Source organism: Ovis canadensis, chromosome 3 (genome assembly GCF_042477335.2).
Source record: "Ovis canadensis isolate MfBH-ARS-UI-01 breed Bighorn chromosome 3, ARS-UI_OviCan_v2, whole genome shotgun sequence".
Lineage (NCBI taxonomy): Eukaryota > Metazoa > Chordata > Mammalia > Artiodactyla > Bovidae > Ovis > Ovis canadensis.
The window spans coordinates 93,239,955-93,259,105 of record NC_091247.1 but is presented as its reverse complement, the minus strand read 5'-3'; the positions used below and the strand labels follow the sequence as shown (position 1 = coordinate 93,259,105).

Sequence of the window (19,151 nt, the reverse complement as noted above, 5' to 3'; positions counted from 1 at the left end):
TGGGGAGTGGTTAAAGTGCATTTATTTTCTTCTATATGTGTTTCTCTCTTTACAAAAAAAAGGAAAAGGAGAAAAAGCCTCCTGCCTTCCAGCACCCGATGTCCACTGGGCTTAGAGAGGGTAGAGCCGGGGCTGGTGCCCTAGGAGAAGGTATAGGAGTAGAAAGCAATGGCATTGGCGCTGTAGTCCATGGGGAGGAGGTGCCCAACGTGCCTGGCCCCAAGGCTGGCTGCGCCCAGGGCGGAGGAATGTTCAAGCTTCAACAGGGTGAAGCCTGAGAAGGAGTTCTGAGCCTGGATCTCTCTGCCTTGGGTCAGCGCCAAAAGGAAACCTGGAGGAAGGAATGCAGAAGACAGAGCTAAGAGACCAGGAAAAAGGTGGGGCAGAGGGAGGCAAAGAAAAGAGCCAGGCTCAGAGGCCTCCTGCGGGGACCCATGTGCCAAACCCCTCACAGATGGCGCAGCAGGCAGCGGAGGCCCAGGGATGGCTGTGGGAGACTGGAGCCCACGGCCGCCCTGCCACCTGGGGGTTCCATCGGGTCCCAGAGCTACTGCAGTGTCATGAAAACCACACAGCCACCTAACACAAGCCACCCTCTGCCCTTCGAGGTAGGGTTATAATGACTGGGCTGTCACGACATGCTGGTCAGAAGCTCCGACTTCAAGTTAGATCTGTCTTTAGTTTTTAAAAGGCGGGGCTTATTTACTAAGTCCTAAAAGAGTTCGAGGAAGCTGGATGGGACAGTGAAAAAAGGCTCCCTGGAAGAGTGAAGGCTGAGGGTCTTGGCCTGAGACATCAGTAGCCTGCCCAGGCTTCAGGGCCCAGGTCTCAAGTCCTCCCCAAGGCAGGCAGTTTGCCCAGGCCACCCACTTTCCTGCCCCATCCCTCGCCCTTGCTCATCCCCACAGGGCCCCCCAGCCTATGCTCACCTTCCTTCAGCAGCTCCCAGCTCTTCCACACAGAGCCCACACACAGGATGGGAAGGCCCATCTCTCCCTGGAACAAGACCTGGCGGAAAGCAGAAATAGAAACTGGGGGCGACCAAGCCTCACCAGTGCCAGAGGGGGCAGTTTTTTAGAACCAACCCAACCTACCCTAGACACTCTCCCTCTAGCTGAGAGCCAGAAGGTGGACTGGAGGAAAAGGAAAAAAGGGAGGAAAACAAACTCATAAAGGCAAGGGAAAGAAGGGAAAGGAATAATGGGTTGAGGAGCAACAGAGAGCAAGGAAAGAAGGGAGGGGAAGGGACAGAAGCAGGACTGAACTAGTCACAACAGCACAGACCCCACAGTCGGCCAATCTGTTACATATACACACACCACGGGACCAGCCTTGAAGGGCAGGCACCAAGCCAAACCATTGTTTGGTTACAGACTTCCCACAGAATTTTCCGCATACCCTACATTACTTTAGAGTTGTATCCAGTTTACACAGAGTTTGATGGGACAACCTCATCCTAACAGGAAAGAGCCAGATCCGGGTCAGCAGCTTCCCAACCTCCGATTCCCCCCTTAACTCACCGGGTCAATCTCAGGCAACACTGCCACCACATGTCTGCCCAGCATCTCCCCAGCCTTCCTGAAGATGTAACGGGAAAGGGGGTCTCCCTGCTGAGCACCTGGGTGGGAAGAAGAAAGGCAGTGGGTGAGCATCGAGGGGGCTGCCACCTTGTTCACCCACCTTCTCCGCGGCAGGGCAGCCACTGGGGGAGAGCCGATGGCTAGCAGAGGCTCAGTCAGGAGTCGGGGCTCGCCTGCTGACCGGTGGTAAGCCAGCCTCAGGCGGGCCTCTCGTCCTCACTGCCCCTGCCCCGTCCAGGGACTTCCACCCTAGAAGAGTGTCCTGCACAGAGGTGGCTCACTCCAGGCACTCAAGAAAGGGTACCCCCCCCCGCCCCCGCCCCGGGCAAAACACTGGTGCCTGGTCTGTGCTCTTAACTTCACCGAGTCATTCAATCTGTCCCTGCGGGTTTCTCAGCTCTGGGAAGCCAGAACTTGAACAGCCAGCTGCTACTGCTCTCGGGGCCCCCCACCCACCTCCAACAGTCTGCTGTTGGTCAGCCCAGCCCCTTCCTGGCTCTGCTCTGAAAGGGCCTCAGGCCAGCAGGATCTAAGGGGGCCCTACAATGCCCTGAGGCTGCAGGAATCAGCCTCGAGGAAATGAAGGCAGTGTGGACCGTACAGGGGAGAAAAAGCAATGTGCAGACACATGAGACCTCGCTTAACTTCCCCTGATAACCAAGCAAATATGCCTAACCTCTGTGTGCTCCCCTAGTACTCTGGGTATCACTGGTTAAAAAACAAAGTTATAGATTTTCCCAAAGGATAACTGCTTCATGAATGTCTCAGATACAGACATCCAGCCTGCACAAGCCCTGACAGCTGTCAGGAAGAGAAACAGGCAACATAGAACAACTGTCCACACAACCTGAGCGTCCTTCTGCTTCCACCCTGTGGCCTACCAGAGCCAAGGCCCATGGCGGCAGAAAATAAGGTCACTTGGTCAAAGGCACACGGACTTCCAATCCCCATCTGAATCCTACTCCATCCTCCAAATAGGGAAGTCTTTGCAGAACAAAATCAGATAAAACCCTGCCCCATCTCCAGTACCTTCTGCAACTTTCCGGCAAAACCCAGCAAACCTGCATTTATCAAAGTCCCTGTACAGGTGGGTGAGGATTCCTAGCCGATCTGGCACCTGGGAGACAGAGAGGGCACAAGACAGTCAGCAGAGGCAAAGGGAAATTCCCAGCTGGCCCGCCCAGGTGGCCTTCCTGCTGTCTCTCCTGTTAGAAGAGCTGGAGTAATATCTGCTTAAGCTTGAGAGAGTAGGATTGGAGCTGCGTCGTTTGAGAAAAGTTCTGTCTTCCCCAGCACGGCCTCTACTCTCTTTAGGGGTCGCCTGAACACGACGCAGAGCAGCCTGGTCTCACCAAAGAGTGCTCTGTAGTTCTTCAGGTGCTGACGACTACTGCTCACCACACCTCTCCCTTAAATGGCACAGGGCAGATCAAAAAGAAACTGATTTCTTTTCCCCACATGTATTTCACCACAGGTCCATCTTCTATCACAACAAACTTACACACCTGTGACGCCTTTGAAGGTCCCAAAGAATGAGGGACTCCCTGGACAACATTACTAAAACGGAAGGGGGGGGCACTAAAATTTGAGCATGTTAAGCATGTTACACGCCCTCGGTCAGTTAATCTTTGTAACGACTTAATGACTAAAGGATGAGGGAGGGAGGAGCAGACATATTAGTGGAGTTCAGAACCAATCTGCTGGGTCAGGTGAGACCCCTGCTTGCTCATAGGGCCCTCAGCCAGAGAGATGTCTAGCAAATAAACTGATTTCCCTTCTCCTCTCCCCACCTCCACCTCTAGTGCAGCTAAAGGCAGCTGCTTCCTAACCCACTGCAAACGAGCACAGCCCAGACAAGGGCAGTCAATCCTGCCGCCCTGGGTGGGAGGCTGTACCTTCCCAAGAACTCTTCCTGCCCACCTCTTTAACAGGCTCTCCTCCCTGACCACACAGGCCAGAGGTGGCTCACGGTCCAGTGGACCTGATCAGACTGAATCTGCTGCCCCGGGTCTGTGTGCGCTGGCTCCCAATCTCACCCTGCACCTCTCCTTGCAGCCTAAAATGGCATCTGCCTTCACCTCCCCACAGAGTCTAGCTGCCCAAGGATGAAGTCTAGCTTGGCCCCACTCCTCATGCCTGACACCCTCGGGGAAAGCAGCACCCACCTCATTCTGAATCCTGTCCCCACTGACGACTTCTCCATCCTCCAGCTCTGACCCACAGTTCACCCCGACTTCCCCTGGCCCACCCAGTCCCTCTCCCGAACCCACTCCTGCTCCGTCTCCCACTGTCCTATCCACACGGGCATGTTTACTGGGTGCAAGTACCTGGAAATAGTTGAACATGGCTTGTTTGACATAGCCAATGTCATGAGGAGCCGCCTCTAGGTTGTCGATGGAATCAAACACTATTTTCACTGCTTGGTGTGCAATCCAATAGGCTGCAGAGAGCAGAGAGGACTAAGAAGACAGGGCAGTCTCCCCAAGTTCACAGGGAAGGTCAGTCAGACCTAGACAGGGTTGGGTATTACAGAGAATTAGGTGCCCCGATTCCCAGCCTGGGGTCCTCTAATTAAACTGTATCTGATCCATAGAAGGGAAAGCTGGGGTGGGGGAGACAGAACAGGTTAAGCTGTGTCACTTCCGCTCCCATCCCCAAATAAAGACCGGTCAGCCAGCTGCCCCTCAAACCACTGTCGTCACTGCCAGGAACTAGACCCTAACGGCCTTCATGAACACGTTCACCTGCTACCTATAAAGAGGTGACGGTGGAAGGAGTTCCCATACCCCTTTCCCGCTAGCAGACTAGCATGCATCTCGTGACTTCCACGGCCTTAACCTTCATCGTGTCAGTTCCCTCCAAAGAACTCCAAAGGTCAACGTAGGTAAGCAACAGCTGTTATGCTGAGGCATGGATCTGAGTCCAGGGTGCAAGTTACTGCTGAAGAGCAGGGCCTGCCACTAACCCAGCATTTGTATCTCTACGATCTTCGTCATTACCCTGTGCTCAGATTCAGGCGCTGTTCCCCCAAGAGTCCCCAGGGGTCTTCAGGCTGAGGGGAGAGGAAGATGGGGAGTGGTAGGGAGGGAAGGTCCAGGACCCTGGACAGGCCCAGTCGGCGGGAGCTCACCTGAGCCCTCATCTCCCATCATGTGGCCCCAGCCGCCACAGCCGCTTTCAGAGCCATCGGGGTTGATGAGCCTGCAGTTGGAGCCTGTCCCAGAGATGAGCACAATCCCACCTGGAAAGGGCACAGGAGGCTCAGTGTGGCTGACTCTGCACAGAGCTCAGAGCTTCCGACTGACGAAAGGACAGACAGAAACCAGCCCAAGCAAAGGGATCACCACCCAACTTTGGGGAGAAAACCCAGCCCAGCTAGTTTCCTGCCTGAAGATGGTGGGCCTAGGTCTCAAAAGAACTCCAGTCACATAGAGCCCTTCTCCAAAGAGGAATCCAAGTCTGTGTCTCCATGCCCAGCCAGCCTTCAAGTGACTACCTGCTTTACTGAGTCCCTGCCATGTGCCAGGGGTTGTGTGAGACCCTGTTCACACAGTGCTACCCATTCAAGGCCCTAAACCACCTTAAGAATACAATTATCCCCATTTTCTAGATGAGGAAATTGAAATTCAGAGAGTTCTGTAACTTCTCCAAGATGGTACAGCTGGCAAAACAGGCCATCTCATGATCCCATAGCTTTTACATTCCCAACAGAGTGCCTCCCAGTCTTTTCAGCACTGGCTGCTGTCCCCAGCCAGCTTCATCACTGCATGGCCCATTCCTCCTCTGCAGTGGACTCCTGTGTTTGACTCCTGTCTCACTTCCTATGAAGATACCCTTCCTGCCCTCCCTCCTCTGCCCAGTCCTTGCTCTAGCAAGCTTCTGCTAATGAAAGGAGTGGGGGCCATGGTGGAGGCTGCTCCCCAGACATTTGCAAGTCAAGTTCTGCCAGCTAAAGGGGCTTCCCCAAGAAAACCAGTTTTCAACCTCACCCCTCCCTCCACCTCCTCACCATCCGGCGTAGCTGTGGCGATGGAGCCGGCGGCATCGGTGGTGATTAAGTAGCTTTCACTCACGTAGGGAAATCGGTCCCTCAGCTCCTCCTTCAGCATCCTCACCGCGTCCTCCTGATCCCCACCGCTCAGGGATAGGCCCTAGGCCACGCGGGAGGTGAGCGAGCAAGCATAGGCCCAGACCCAGCTCCTTTCTCAGCCCCCTCCCCTCCTGATGACTGCCCCTGCTTGCTACAGCTGGGCCTTCCCTGTTCACGCAGCCCAGTTCTCCTTCCTCCTTCCTCAGAAGGCTGAGGCTGCAAGAACCGGGACTGAGCATGGACAAGCCAAGGGATTCAACACCGCCAGGTTTGGAGCTGGGAAGGACAACAGCACCCTTAGAAAAACCAGGCAGAGGACCAAGCGGAGAAGAGAGGAGCTTGGTTTGGAATGTGTGGCATTTGGCCAAGCCTGCAGGACATCTCACGAACACGTCCAGGGACAAGCCAGAGCTACAGTGACCTGAAAGTAAGCTCTGAGCCAGGAATATTAGCTAACATTTAATCAGCGCTCATGCATTAGGCTCTGTGCGAACCACTTTGGGATGTATCATGTCATTTTACTTTCCCAGCAACTGAGGTAGCTACTGTTATTTGCATTTCCCAAATGAGGAAACTGGAGGCTTAGAGAAGATAAGTAACGTGCTGAGGGTCACCCAGATGTTAAGTGACAAAGCTGGGGTTCAAACCAAGGCCTCAAGGCTTTCCAAAGCCCTGTGCTCTTCCAATCCTGTGGCTTGTAGGTGACAATGCAGCCACAAGAATGTACGTGTTTTTCCCTCTGCAGTCACCAGACTCCTCAAGTTCACTCACTGTCTCAGCGTCGCTGTGACCTAATTCCCAAGCGCTACCCAGACTCACCAAGCTTCGGAGAGGAACCAGAGGATCCACCCCTGCTTTCCGTTTGGCCCTGTTCACCATCTCGTTGATCCTCTCCACGCACTTGTCTGTCCCGATCAGCTGGCCCCAATCAAGGGAAGGAGGCGTTACAAAGGCAGGCGTGACCTGTGTTGCCCCAAAGGCTGCTAAGTGAGCCCCCAGCCACCACCTTAACAGGAGTTACAGAGAATAAAACCACAATCCAGCCCACTGGTCCCCTCAGTGTGGCCTTTACCCAGTGGTTTGTGCTGAGTCCATCTGCTTCTGCCAGGATCTGCCCATCCTCTGAGAGTAAAAGGACCTTGGATCGTGTGCCTCCCCTAGAGAACACAAGGGGGCACTCAGTCTTAACTCAGAAAAACCTGCAGTTAACAGCTAAACCTGTGCAGTCCTTGTCACAGGCAGAGCCCAGTGTAAGGGAGATAGTTTCAGCAAACCCAGTTACCACTCCCAAACCTCCCTCTGTGGCTGAGTGACTGCTATGCTCTTGGACTTCCGAAATGCAGTTCCCATTCAGCTTCCCTCCGGGGCATCCTACATATCCTCCAAGACCCTTTGCCTTGAAACCCCTGATGTGTGGCCAGCCACCACAGCTCCATTAGCTCAGCCGTGTCAGTGCTCCCCACCCCACCCACCCCGGGCTCCTCTGTATTAGTGGGTTAAGCTGTTTTCCTGTTTGCCTCTCACTAGACTACAAGTTCCACGGGGTCAAACTCTGGATCATTTATCTACCCTCAACTTGGCACAGGTAGATAAAAGGAACGGCAAGTCTCTCTACTTCTCTCACAATAGCTAAAGGTTGCCTTTAGCAGCTTCAGCTGCCAAGGTCTTTAAGTCACCCTTGTGAGAGACACTGACAGATGGGAAAGAGAGTTAATACCTGCTTAAGCAACTAAATGGTCAAATGCTGGGACATGGTAGTTTGGAGGGAGGTCTGTGGTGGTGTGATGTATGTTTCTTTATTGATCAGTACTTTTTCAGACTATCAGAAGAGGACACTGAAGACCTGCTGATCAAACTCAAAGATAACACCAAGTTTCAAGGGGTAGTTAATGCATGAGGTGGCACATTGTCCCCAAAGAACTTAGCAAACTGGAAAAAAGGTTTAATACGTTACATATTAATAAGACCAGGATGAACACAAACTTCTGTACTTAGTTTAAAAAACTGCAATAGACACAGGGCAGGAGAGATTGATCATAACCACGCATGTGAAAGAGAAGACTCTGGGGTCCATGTGTCTGCAGTGAGATGTGACTGCTATAGAAGCAGTTCAAGCTCAGATTAAAAAATGCTCTAGCTCAGACAACAGCCACTCTCTGCTCTGATCTGACACACCCAGATTCGTAGAACTTGTCACTGGCAGGGGATTTTGGCGATCATTCTGTTCATTGCTCTTCTCACTTCACACATGTGGTAACTGAAGCCCAGACAGGGCAAAAGTCTTACCCATGGTGATACCAAGGAGAAAAGTTATTACAAAAGTCTGGCAGACAAGCTTCCCAGCAGGAAATATGCAAGAACAAGAGGGCTGGATCTAGTGTGAGGAGCCTTAAGTGACAGTAAGAACGGGGAGGATTAAAAAAAAAAAAAAAAGAAAAGAATGGAGGGTTTCAGACATCAGTACAGGCTAGCACTCCGACCGCCCCAGCTTTAGTCCCCGAGCGCAGTCCGTCTCTTTGCAACCCTATGGACTGTAGCCCACCAGGCTCCTCTGTCCATGGGATTCTCCAAGCAAGAATACTAGAGTGGACTGCCATTTTCTCCTCCAGGGAATCTTCCCAACTCAGGGATCCAATGCGTCTCCTGCAGCAGCAAGTGGATTCTTCACCACTGCGCCACCTGTGATGACCCTTAGATACCAGATACCTTCTGGCAAAGCTCACTGTTCCGGATTCCACCACACTCCCGCTCCCCACCCCCACTCCAACAACTTCACACCTGACACCTGCTCTGCAAAACTCTCGGGAGCAGGAATGGAAAAAAAAGAGAGCTGCTCCAGCGGAACTCCGGTGGAGTGGGTCTTTCGTGCGAGAAAGGGGCGTGTTTCCTCACAAAACACAAAGGACCCACCCCGGCGTGTGGCCGTGGCAAACAGTGCCTGCAAAGTACTTGACCGCGCACCCAAGGGCACCGCTGCGCCTGCACACACTCCTTCTCCGCAAGGCCCCAAAGCCCCAAAGCCCAGGTGAGGCATGGACCGAAGCCTCACTGAGGCGGGAGGTCACCAGCCTGCCGGCCCGGCTACGGCCTTCCTTTCGCCCCCTCTCCTCGTGCCAGAGTGGCCCAGGACGCCCCTCCCGGCCTCCCCGCTCCGGACCGCACTCACCCCTCTACGCCCCCGTACAGCGTAACCATGCTGCTGCTACCGCCACCGCGGAGCCCGCCGTTCGCTTCCCTCCCGGCTGCGATTCGCTCCCTCCAGTCCGCAGGGCACCACTCCGCGTCACGTGAACGCCGCTGCGGGCCAGCTGACTCCCGGCGCGCGTGCGCGGGGCGTGGCGCCGCGGCCCGCCCTCAGCCCCGGAGCGGCAGGTCCCGCTGGTGCACCCGGCGGGACAGTGCAGTCAGCGGCGGCGGCTGCAGCTTCCGTCCCCACCTCCTGGGCTCTGCTTCTGGAGACGGATACGGGATCCCAAGTGCAAGAGCCCGAAAAGGGTATTCAGGCCAGACCCCACCCCCAGCCCCAACCCAGACCCGTCCCCGCCTCGCTCGCCCCTCGCTGCCCGGAAGGTGGTGGCAGCTCCGCCTCGCGCATGCGCAAAGCTTGGGAGCCACGTAGACTGGAGGTGAAACTGATCTTGACGCCGGTCGGCAGAGCACCTTCGCGGTGTGGGGTCGCGGATCCCTGGAAGTCTTAAAGAATTATCGCACTGGTCAACTCAACACATGCCCAACGATGGCAGAGTCACACCATGCGCCCATGAGTACCCACGCAGACTTTACACTTCACTTGTGTGAATATTCGTAACCAAGAGTAACTAGAAGCTGCCTGGAGACCGAGAAAGCCTTCCAGGTTGTCCTTGTAAGCCGAGAAGGGAGCGTTCAGCGTTTGCTGTCTTACAGAGAAAGTTGGGTTCTTTGTGGAGGCTACTTGGAGGCTGTAGTCTGCCAGGCAAACTAGCAGATTTGGTAGTTTTATCTGCCCTTTGGCCTCCTCTCCCCCACCTGTTGTGCGTTGTGTATCTGCGTTAGGCAGGGACCTAGCCTCCGTGAACCTCCCCTTCGGCAGAAATACCTGCTTAACCATGAAGAGCAAAATTCTGGCATCAGTAAGACGACTCCTTAAAGATAACACTTATTCTTGATAGGGGGGTCACATGTCACTTAGATCTGGATTCCGTAAACTGTCAATAATATGTCATTTAATGTACAGCTGTCTTACAAAAAATTTGTATTATTGTGCTTCGACTTCTAACAGGTGAAACAATTCTTAGAGCTTTCTGAGATGCTCTTCTTGAGTTATAATCGTCAAATTTGGCTCGAATAAAATTTTCCATTTCTTTCTTAGATCGACTGATTGTTTTTTTGTTGTTGACAGGTTTTTAGAAGCCTTTTGTTACCTTCCAGCCACCACTGAGCTCTCTCTCTTTATAGGGGTGGAGACAGAGAAAGGGAGGTCGGACGGGGACAATACCAGTCAGGTCTGGGAGTCAAGCCGGAGCACCTGCGCACCTCCGTGGGAACCTCCAGGCGGTTCTGGGCAGCAGCTTGGGCTAGGAAGGCAGTCAGCTGCCACTGGCATCTCTTCAGGAACATCAGTCTAGGGAGAGGAGCTTTGCAGGGCAATTCTCAAGCTGCTGCTTCTGCTGCTAAGTTGCTTCAGTCGTGTCCGACTCTGTGCGACCCCATAGACAGCAGCCCACCAGGCTCCCTCATCCCTGGGATTCTCCAGGCAAGAACACTGGAGTGGGTTGCCATTTCCTTCGCCAATGCATGAAAGTGAAAAGTGAAAGTGAAGTCTCTCAGTGGTGTCCCACTGTTAGCGACCGCATGGACTGCAGCCCACCAGGCTCCTCCGTCCATGGGATTTTCCAGGCAAGAGTACTGGAGTGGGGTGCCATTGCCTTCTCCAATTCTCAGGCTAGCCTGCCCCAATTCTCCACCCCCATCTCCCGGATATGCCTGCTGAGCACTAGGCGCCTCTTCCCCTGACAGCCAACTGGATCTGTTTATGCTTTGAACATTTGGGGCATATGTGCTTTTTAAACTGGAAAAGAGGAGTCTTTTCATTTCTTACCTAGATGGGACTCTGAAACACTTCAGTTTAACCCCTAAGAGTAATTAAAAGTAGAGTCCTATATCATAGAGCATATCAGAGATGGGTAGGATTTTTTTAAGCCCACCTGTATCACTTACATCCATAGTACTTCAGACCTGGAAAGTGTTTATTCAAAGCACACATTTTTAGAATAATGGAAGTAAAATATTCCGGTGAGATTAAACTGGCAGGATTTTTGAAGAGGAAAGTGTAGATAGATTTTGAAAGAACTGTTCCTTTTCATGCCTTGGATCTAGAGCCTTCAGATCTATGTATATTATAATGTTAAAGTTTCCCTTTGTATTTCTTGTTAGAAAAGGAAGCACAAGAAAGGTTTGAATGTAAGAATTGAGTTCACCATTTGCTAGTGGATGACCTTGAGCAAAGTACACAGAATTGCTTATGCTTTTCCTCTGTGAAATGGAGATGTTAAACAGCAACCTACTCAGACTTACACGGGATTTATATATCAAAAGGGTTGTGGAAATCATAACGTACTACATAGATCTTAACTAATTTTTATTGGCATTGCTAACTAGGGTCTGCTGTCCAACAAAGTAGCCGCATGTGACTATTAAGCACTTGAAATGTGGCTAGTCCAAATGAGATGCACAGTGAGCGTAAAATACGGGACAGCCAAGATTTAGTACCAAGACAGAATATAAAAGTATCTCCTGTAATTTTTACACAAGTGACATACTGATATTATTTTGAGATAGTGAATTAAAATGATTTGTTATTAAAATAAATTTTGCCAGTCTGTTTTATCTTTTTTTAATATAGGTACTAGAAATTTTAAAAATTACATATGTGACTCACATTTCTACTGTGTGTGCATGAATGTTGCTTCAATCAATTCAATCATGAATGTTAAGTTGCTTCCAACTCTTTGCAACCTGATGAACTGTAGCCCACCAGACTCCTCTGTCCATGGGATTCTCCAGACAAGAATACTGGAGTGGGTTGCCATGCCCTCCTCCATGGAATCTTCCCGACCCAGGGATCGAACCCACATCTCTTACGTCTCCTGTGTTGGCAGAAAGACTCTTTAACACTCAGTTCAGTTCAGTCACTCAGTCGTGTCCAACTCTTTGTGACCCCATGAATTGCAGCACGCCAGGCCTCCCTGTCCATCACCAACTCCCGCAGTTTACCCAAACTCATGTCCATCGAGTCGGTGATGCCATCCAGCCATCTCATCCTCTGTCATCCCCTTCTCCTCCTGCCCCCAATCCCTCCCAGCATCAGAGTCTTTTCCAATGAGTCAGCTCTTCGCATGAGGTGGCCAAAGTTTTGGAGTTTCAGCTTTAGCAGCATTCTTTCCAATGAACACCCAGGACTGGTCTCCTTCAGAATGGACTGGTTGGATCTCCTTTCAGTCCAAGGGACTCTCAAGAGTCTTCTCCAGCACCACAGTTCAAAAGCATCAATTCTTCGGCGCTCAGCTTTCTTCACAGTCCAACTCTCACATCCATACATGACCACAGGAAAAACCATAGCCTTGACTAGACAGACCTTTGTTGACAAAGTAATGTCTCTGCTTTTGAATATGCTATCTATGTTGGTCATAACTTTTCTTCCATGGAGTAAGCATCTTTTAATTTCATAGCTGCAGTCACCATCTGCAGTGATTTTGGAGCCCCCCAAAACAAAGTCTGACACTGTTTCCACTGTTTTCCCATCTATTTGCTATGAAGTGATGGGACTGGATGCCATGATCTTTGTTTTCTGAATGGTGAGCTTTAAGCCAACTTTTTCGCTCTCCTCTTTCACTTTCATCAAGAGGCTTTTGAGCTCCTCTTCACTTTCTGCCATAAGGGTGGTGTCATCTGCATATCTGAGGTTATTGATATTCCTCTTGGCGATCTTGATTCCAGCTTGTGCTTCTTCTAGCTCAGCGTTTCTCATGATTCACTCTGCATAAAAGATAAATAAACAGGGTGACAATATACAGCCTTGACGTACTCCTTTTCCTATTTGGAACCAGTCTGTTGTTCCATGTCCAGTTCTAACTGTTGCTTCCTGACCTGCATACAAATTTCTCAAGAGGCAGGTCAGGTGGTCTGGTATTCCCATCTCTTGAGGAATTTTCCACAGTTTATTGTGATCCACACAGTCAAAGGCTTTGGCATAGTCTTCACCACTAGCATTGTGCTATTCTATATCCTGTCTCCTAGCCATCCAGGCCAGAGTATTTCAAAGTTGTTAAGTACCTATTTATGAAATAGGATTGATTTAAAGAAGAAAACTGTGTTGAATAAATGACTATACGTTTGTGTTGTACATTAAAGTTCTATAAAGTTGTTTTATGTATCTTTATCTCATTTGATCATTCCAACAACCCCATGAAAATAGCAGATTTCTAACCACATATTAAAAATGAGGAAACTGTGAAATCAAAGTAATTAGCCTAGGCTCACACAAATAAAAGATGTTGCTTAAAATGGGTGTGGGTAGTTACTGTAATGGGAGGGAAATAAAGATGTTGCAATGCAGACAAGTGTTAAGGACTGTATAGCTTTGCAAAGGTTTAGTACCCCTGTGTACTGGCCTTGCAATGCCCCAGCAGCTGCTCCTGTGATGCTCACAAGATTGGTAAAGTCCTCTAAGAATCTGCAAGCCAGTTTCATTCTCTGTCTTCTCTACTTAATCCCCATGACTCCAGGGAGGCCATATTTCCTGAGGAGTGGGGGAGGGTTCAGGTAAAATACATAGTGGAAAAATATCTTACCTCCCAAATCCACTTACGATTTTGGAGCAGGGGGTTTGAGGATCCAAGATACTCAAAAGGGTATGTTGACTGGGTTCATAAAAGCACAACCACATCTGTTTTCACTCAGCTTTGTATTTCCTGGCTAACCTCAGTATCAGGCATATAATATAGAAGGTCCATGAATGGTTTCCAGAGTACTTATAAACTATAAAGCACTGTACCACAAATATGAGAGGTAGTGAATACTACTGTGAACTAAAGACGGAAGCAAGCAGATTCTGCAGCAGAGATGTTTTGCAGAACAAACTGGGGAGAGGAAGACATTTGGAGAAAACAGAAGTGAAATTGTGAAGTGGGGAAGTGGGCGCTGGACAAGTAGTCAGGGGGCCTCAGAGAGATCGAGCCCTAATGTGTCCTACATGGGGAAGTTACCAGGGCATGTGTGACCTTCAGCACTGTGCTTTAGGATAATAAATCTGGCAGATTCCTTATAGCAGGACAAGTGGGAGGGAAAAGCCTGGAGCAGGAAGATAATCAGAAAGCTGTAGCAGTGACTCAGTCAAGAGATGAACAAGGAAGTGATGAGGAGCAGTGATGAGGAGCAGGGCAGAAGTCATGGGGAGGGATTGAAGTTAGGGTGGGGATCATGCTGACCTTGTCCTTTGTTGTTCTAGGATGAGAGCAGAGACAGGCTGGAGTTGGCTTACAGGGAAAGAGAGAGGGGTGAAGGGCTGCCTTACTAAGGGCGGAGGTGGGACTCTGAGGCTGGTAACTGGAAAGCAAGAGCTCTTCGACACCTGTCGGTCCACCAGGAACAATCCAGAAGGGGTGAGGTGTCCAAAGAAGCAAGTGTGGATGATTGTACACAGTCTGCCCTTCAAGCCTCTTCTGCCTTGATCTGAAGCGGTTCTGAAAGGGGGGCCTTAGGTCAAGCCAGCTACCCCAGAAAATCAGGTTGGTTTTCTCCCTCTTCCTAGGCATAAGGGTGTTTATATATGTGTTTATATGCATGTTTTGGCTTGTATTGATCTATATGTAGATATGTATACATTTACATATTTGTATTACTTACTTGTACATGTTCTAAGTGACTAAATTCATCTACAAGGGCATGTATTTGAAATTGTATCTGTATGCATGTTTCTGTATTAGTGTATGTACAGAATTAGCATTTCAGTTCTCAAAGGAACCTAAGCAGTCCTGCACATCTAGGTCCCTCTGAGTAGCTGCATAGATGCACAAGTGTAACTTTGCCCGTTGTGCTGGAGCTGGCCCGCACTAGCTCACAAAGAGCTAATTGTGCATATTTCTCTAACTGTTCAGTGATATGGCATTGATAGCTCTCAGTTACCACGGTGGGAGTATTTACAGCACAGAAATCAGCAAGTTGTACCAATCACATTGTTGTTATTTTTATTTCCCAGAAAGCTGGCTGTTAGACTGTTAGCAGCACACACTGGATAGATGTTTGCCGTGTGTGAGAGCAACGGTGGTCTCTGGCCTGTGTACCCCAGTATACAAGTACATACATGAAAGCATGTCCTGGGTAATGGGTCCATTTTTTTATAGACTACAGACTTAAGGGTTCAAAATGCACCTGTTTTCCTACAACTAAGCATAATTTCTGTCTCAACCCTCCGCTCTTAATCAAGCCGCTTACGGGAGAACTCAGTGATTTCAGGTTTTGGTTTAGACTGACTGACCTCTCGTCCTTCCTCCTCTTGGTTTCCCACACTTGTGTCTAAGGGCCAGGGGGGCTGTGGGTAAGGGCAGCTCCAGGCATCTGCTGAGATCTGAGGTTTTCCCATCAGGGTCTTTCCTCATTTGCATCCGGTCTCCTAACAGCTCCTGAGATTCCCTCGGCCCAGGAAGCATTCAGTTTCCCAGAGCACACTGCCATTTTTGAAACCTATCCTCTTGGCAGGTGTCAGGGCAGGCTCCCTTCTCCTGGCACCTGGACTCTCCCTGCAATCTGCTGCATACAGGAATCCCAGGAGAAGAGAAGCAGCATCGCATCCCCTAACCACAAAGTCCCTGATAAGAAAAACCTTACCGAGGCGGAAACTCCAGAGGTCCGGGGCCAAGATTTGAACCAGTTTGAACCAGTTCTCTCTGACGCCAAAGGCTTTTCCATTCTACCAGATGGTCCAAATTCTCTGTGGATTAGGAGCACTTGGTACCTGCTTTCGGTCATGAAATGAAGTGTTAGTCACTCAGTCGCGTCCAATGAAATGGATTGTAGCCTGCCAGGCTCCTCTGTCCATGGGATTTCCCAGGCAAGAATACTAGAGTGGGTTGCCATTCCATTCCCCAGGGGATCTTCCCAACCCAGGTATCGAACCTGGGTCATGATGGGTGCTCAAATAATTATAGAATTCCCAGGTTCATCATTCGACTTTGCAGCAGCTGGTTCCTCTCCCGACACTATGGTACAACAGGAACCCCAGAAATAAGTGTGTGTGAAGGGAGGGCTGTGAGCTGAACTTCTTCTAGGAAATCTGTCACATATAAAGCCAGTGGTAAACATTCACCAACTCCTGTTTCCCAGTGTGTCCCACTCCTTTATCAGGGTTTGTTCTTTCTGAGCATTCCTAGTTTTCACTTGTTCCTAATCTCTGCTGCTGCTGCTGCTAAGTCGCTTCAGTTGTGTCCGACTCTGTGCGACCCCATAGACGGCAGCCCACCAGGCTTCCCCCGTCCCTGGGATTCTCCAGGCAAGAACACTGGAGTGGGTTGCCATTTCCTTCTCCAATGCATGAAAGTGAAAAGTCAAAGTGAAGTCACTCAGACATGTCCGACTCTTCGCAACCCCATGGACTGCAGCCTATCAGGTTCCTCCGTCCACGGGATTTTCCAGGCAAGAGTACTGGAGTGGGGTGCCATTGCCTTCTCCGCCCTAATCTCTAGTCTGTTACTGTTTTTTTTTTTCTGCCCCTAACTCTGAATGAACTACCTTCTGCACCTATTATCCTTTGACTCTATGCTAATCACATCCTGTATCTGGTGCTTACCTGTACAGCAGTCTCATCACAGCCCACCACTCTTAGTTTTCTCCTTTTGAATTATAAAGAGAAGGCTGCAGGCCCACCAGACTGCCAGACTCAATTACTGAGTTACTGACTCCAGCCTACGACTGTGTTGGAAACAATGCAATAGGAAGAATGCAAGATCCTTACGCCTTTGTTCCTCATCAGACCCCGGACTGCAAGCCCTCATCTTATATACAGCCCCTAGACTCCTTATGGAAAGGGGGCCCACAGTCCTTGAGGCATGAGCCTCCTCCACCGGCTGAGGATTAAAGGCACCTTTCTATTTCCTTCAAACTTTGTCTTTTTATTTGGCTTCCGTGGGCAGAGAAAGCCAAAATTTTGGTGGGCAACAGAGGCAGTGACAGATTTCATTGTTTTGGGCTCCAAAATCACTGCAGACAGTGACTGCAGCCATGAAATTAAAAGATGCTTGCCCTGTGGAAGAAAAGCTATGACCAATCTAGACAGCATATTAAAATGCAGAGACATCACTTTGCTGACGAAGGTCCCTCTAGTTAAAGCTATGGTTTTTCCAGTAGTCATGTACAGATGTGAGAGCTGGACCATAAAGAAGGCTGAGTGCCAAAGAATTATTGCTTTCAAACTGTGGTGCTGGAGAAGACTCTTGAGGGTCCCTTGGACACCAAGGAGATCAAATCAATCAATCCTAAATGAAATCAACCCTGAATATTCATTGGAAGGACTGATGCTGAAGCTGAAGTTCCAATACTTTGGCCATATGATGCAAAGATCCAGTTCATTGGAAAAGACCGTGATGCTGGGAAAGATTCAAGGCAAAAGGAGAAGAAGGCAGCAGAGGATGAGATGGTTAGGTAACACTACTGACTCAATTGACATGAATTTGAGCCAACTCCAGGAGATAGTGAAGGACAGGGGAGTCCGGTGTGCTGCAGTCCATGGGGTTTCAAAGAGTCAGACACCGCCAAGAGACCAAACCACAGCAGTAACAAATCATCCCACTCATTAGCCTATGCAATCACCCAGCCTGTAAAAACTCACCACCTCGTGTTTCCAGGCCTCTTTCATCTTCTGAGATGGCCCACATTCTGTCTGCAGAATGTGTATCTCCCCCAAATAAACCTTCTTTCTCTTTACTGTGGCTTGTTCTTGAATTCTTTCCTGTGCAAAGCCAAGAACCTAGTCCCAGGGACTCATTTGAGACCTGGGAAGTGACCATCCTCTCATGCCCCACACTCTTTCCTGCAAGAGCTTAATCAGTTAAAACAGTCCCTTTCATGATGCCCTGCCTGCCAATCTCAAAGGGCTTCAACTGGAGCCAATCCCTGCTATTTCAATACCTGTTAAGAAATTGGGAGACCAATGGTCTGGTTTGCTCAGGACTGAGGGACTTCATCTTATTTAAAAATAGGATGAGTTAGTCACTCTGTGAAAAAAAAAATCACTCCTGGAGAAGAGTCCTGGGCAACTCTGTCAGTTGCCCCAGTGACCCATGACAGATTATATGGCTCAGGTGTCTTTAGGAGGAGAAATGTTGAGTTTTCAGTTCTATAAAATTGTCTTCCAATAATTTAAGAGAGCCGGATTTACATATCACTGCAATAAGAGAATGAGGTATTATTCCACAGATCAATTCAGCATTGTTTCCCAAATGATGTTTCCTCGAGAGATGTTCATTGGTACTTCCAGAACAGTGTTCCTGTGGTCTTCAAAATATTGAGTCCTCTTTAGTCTTCCTGCCCCACCCTTATCCCGGAGAGTCCTGCTGCCTGTCGATACACTAAGGCTCCGAAAAGCCCCAAAGGAGAACAACCAGTTTCATCCTGTTTAATGGCTCAATAAGCAAGGATAGTTGTGCTGACTTTAAAAAAAAAAAAAAGGCACAACGTGAGAGTTACGAGTTTCTTTATTTCAGGCAAAATGAGGACTGCAGTCCAGGAGATAGACCTTAGATAGATTTGGGAAACTGCTCCAAAGAGGCAGGGGTGGGGTGGTGGGAAGGTCAGTATATATGTGTGATTTTGGGCAAAGGTGGAATACAGGCAATCAAGCATGTATTCTTCCAGAAGATTTCTGCTAGTCCCATGAACCCTTCACTAGCCACGAGGAGCAGTGTCGCCATGATGGATTTTGGAGCTTATCTAGATATGAGGAGACACAAAAGTTGGGCTCATAAAATCAGTCCTAAGAATATCTATCCGAAGATCTGCTCTGCCAGTTTTCCTGGAGAACAGAGTGCCTCATTTCAGCTCTCCACCATGAACTCTTTCAAGGGGGTGTTGAAGGTCAGCAACAACACACGACTTAACCCTTATAGAGGTAGATGGCAGGCACCCACGGCAAGTGCCAATTTGTAGTTGACACTTGTACCAAGGAAGTCTTATCTCACAAGAGGTATTAGGTGCCTAATGTCTCTGCCCCTCCAACACACACACACACACACACACACACACACACACACACACACTCTCTCTCTCTCTCTCTCTCTCTCTCTCTCTCTCTCTCTCTTAATTCCAGTTTGAAAACTCTGGAAGAGAATATTGATCTACAGGGCCATCTATTTTATGGTTCTGGAGGCCTTTTCCAGCTCAGTGATCTCATAGGGTAACCCAGCTGGAAGTGTATTTTCTATTATTCACTTTCTTTCTTTCTCTCTCTAATC

The 19,151-nt window shown here is 49.6% G+C and overlaps 1 protein-coding gene across 1 annotated transcript; it reads right to left on the bottom strand.

The window, feature by feature from the left end:
* Positions 1-9,275, bottom strand: NAGK (N-acetylglucosamine kinase). The gene is made up of 10 exons (XM_069583638.1): positions 8,837-9,275; positions 6,743-6,827; positions 6,490-6,588; positions 5,590-5,731; positions 4,711-4,821; positions 3,908-4,020; positions 2,610-2,697; positions 1,521-1,618; positions 930-1,008; positions 1-331 (listed from the first exon to the last, which is right to left on the bottom strand). Exons 1-10 carry the CDS (start codon positions 8,863-8,865, stop codon positions 141-143), a joined length of 1,035 nt encoding a protein of 344 aa, XP_069439739.1. The 5' UTR covers positions 8,866-9,275; the 3' UTR covers positions 1-140.
* Between the last annotated feature and the right edge of the window lie 9,876 nt (positions 9,276-19,151).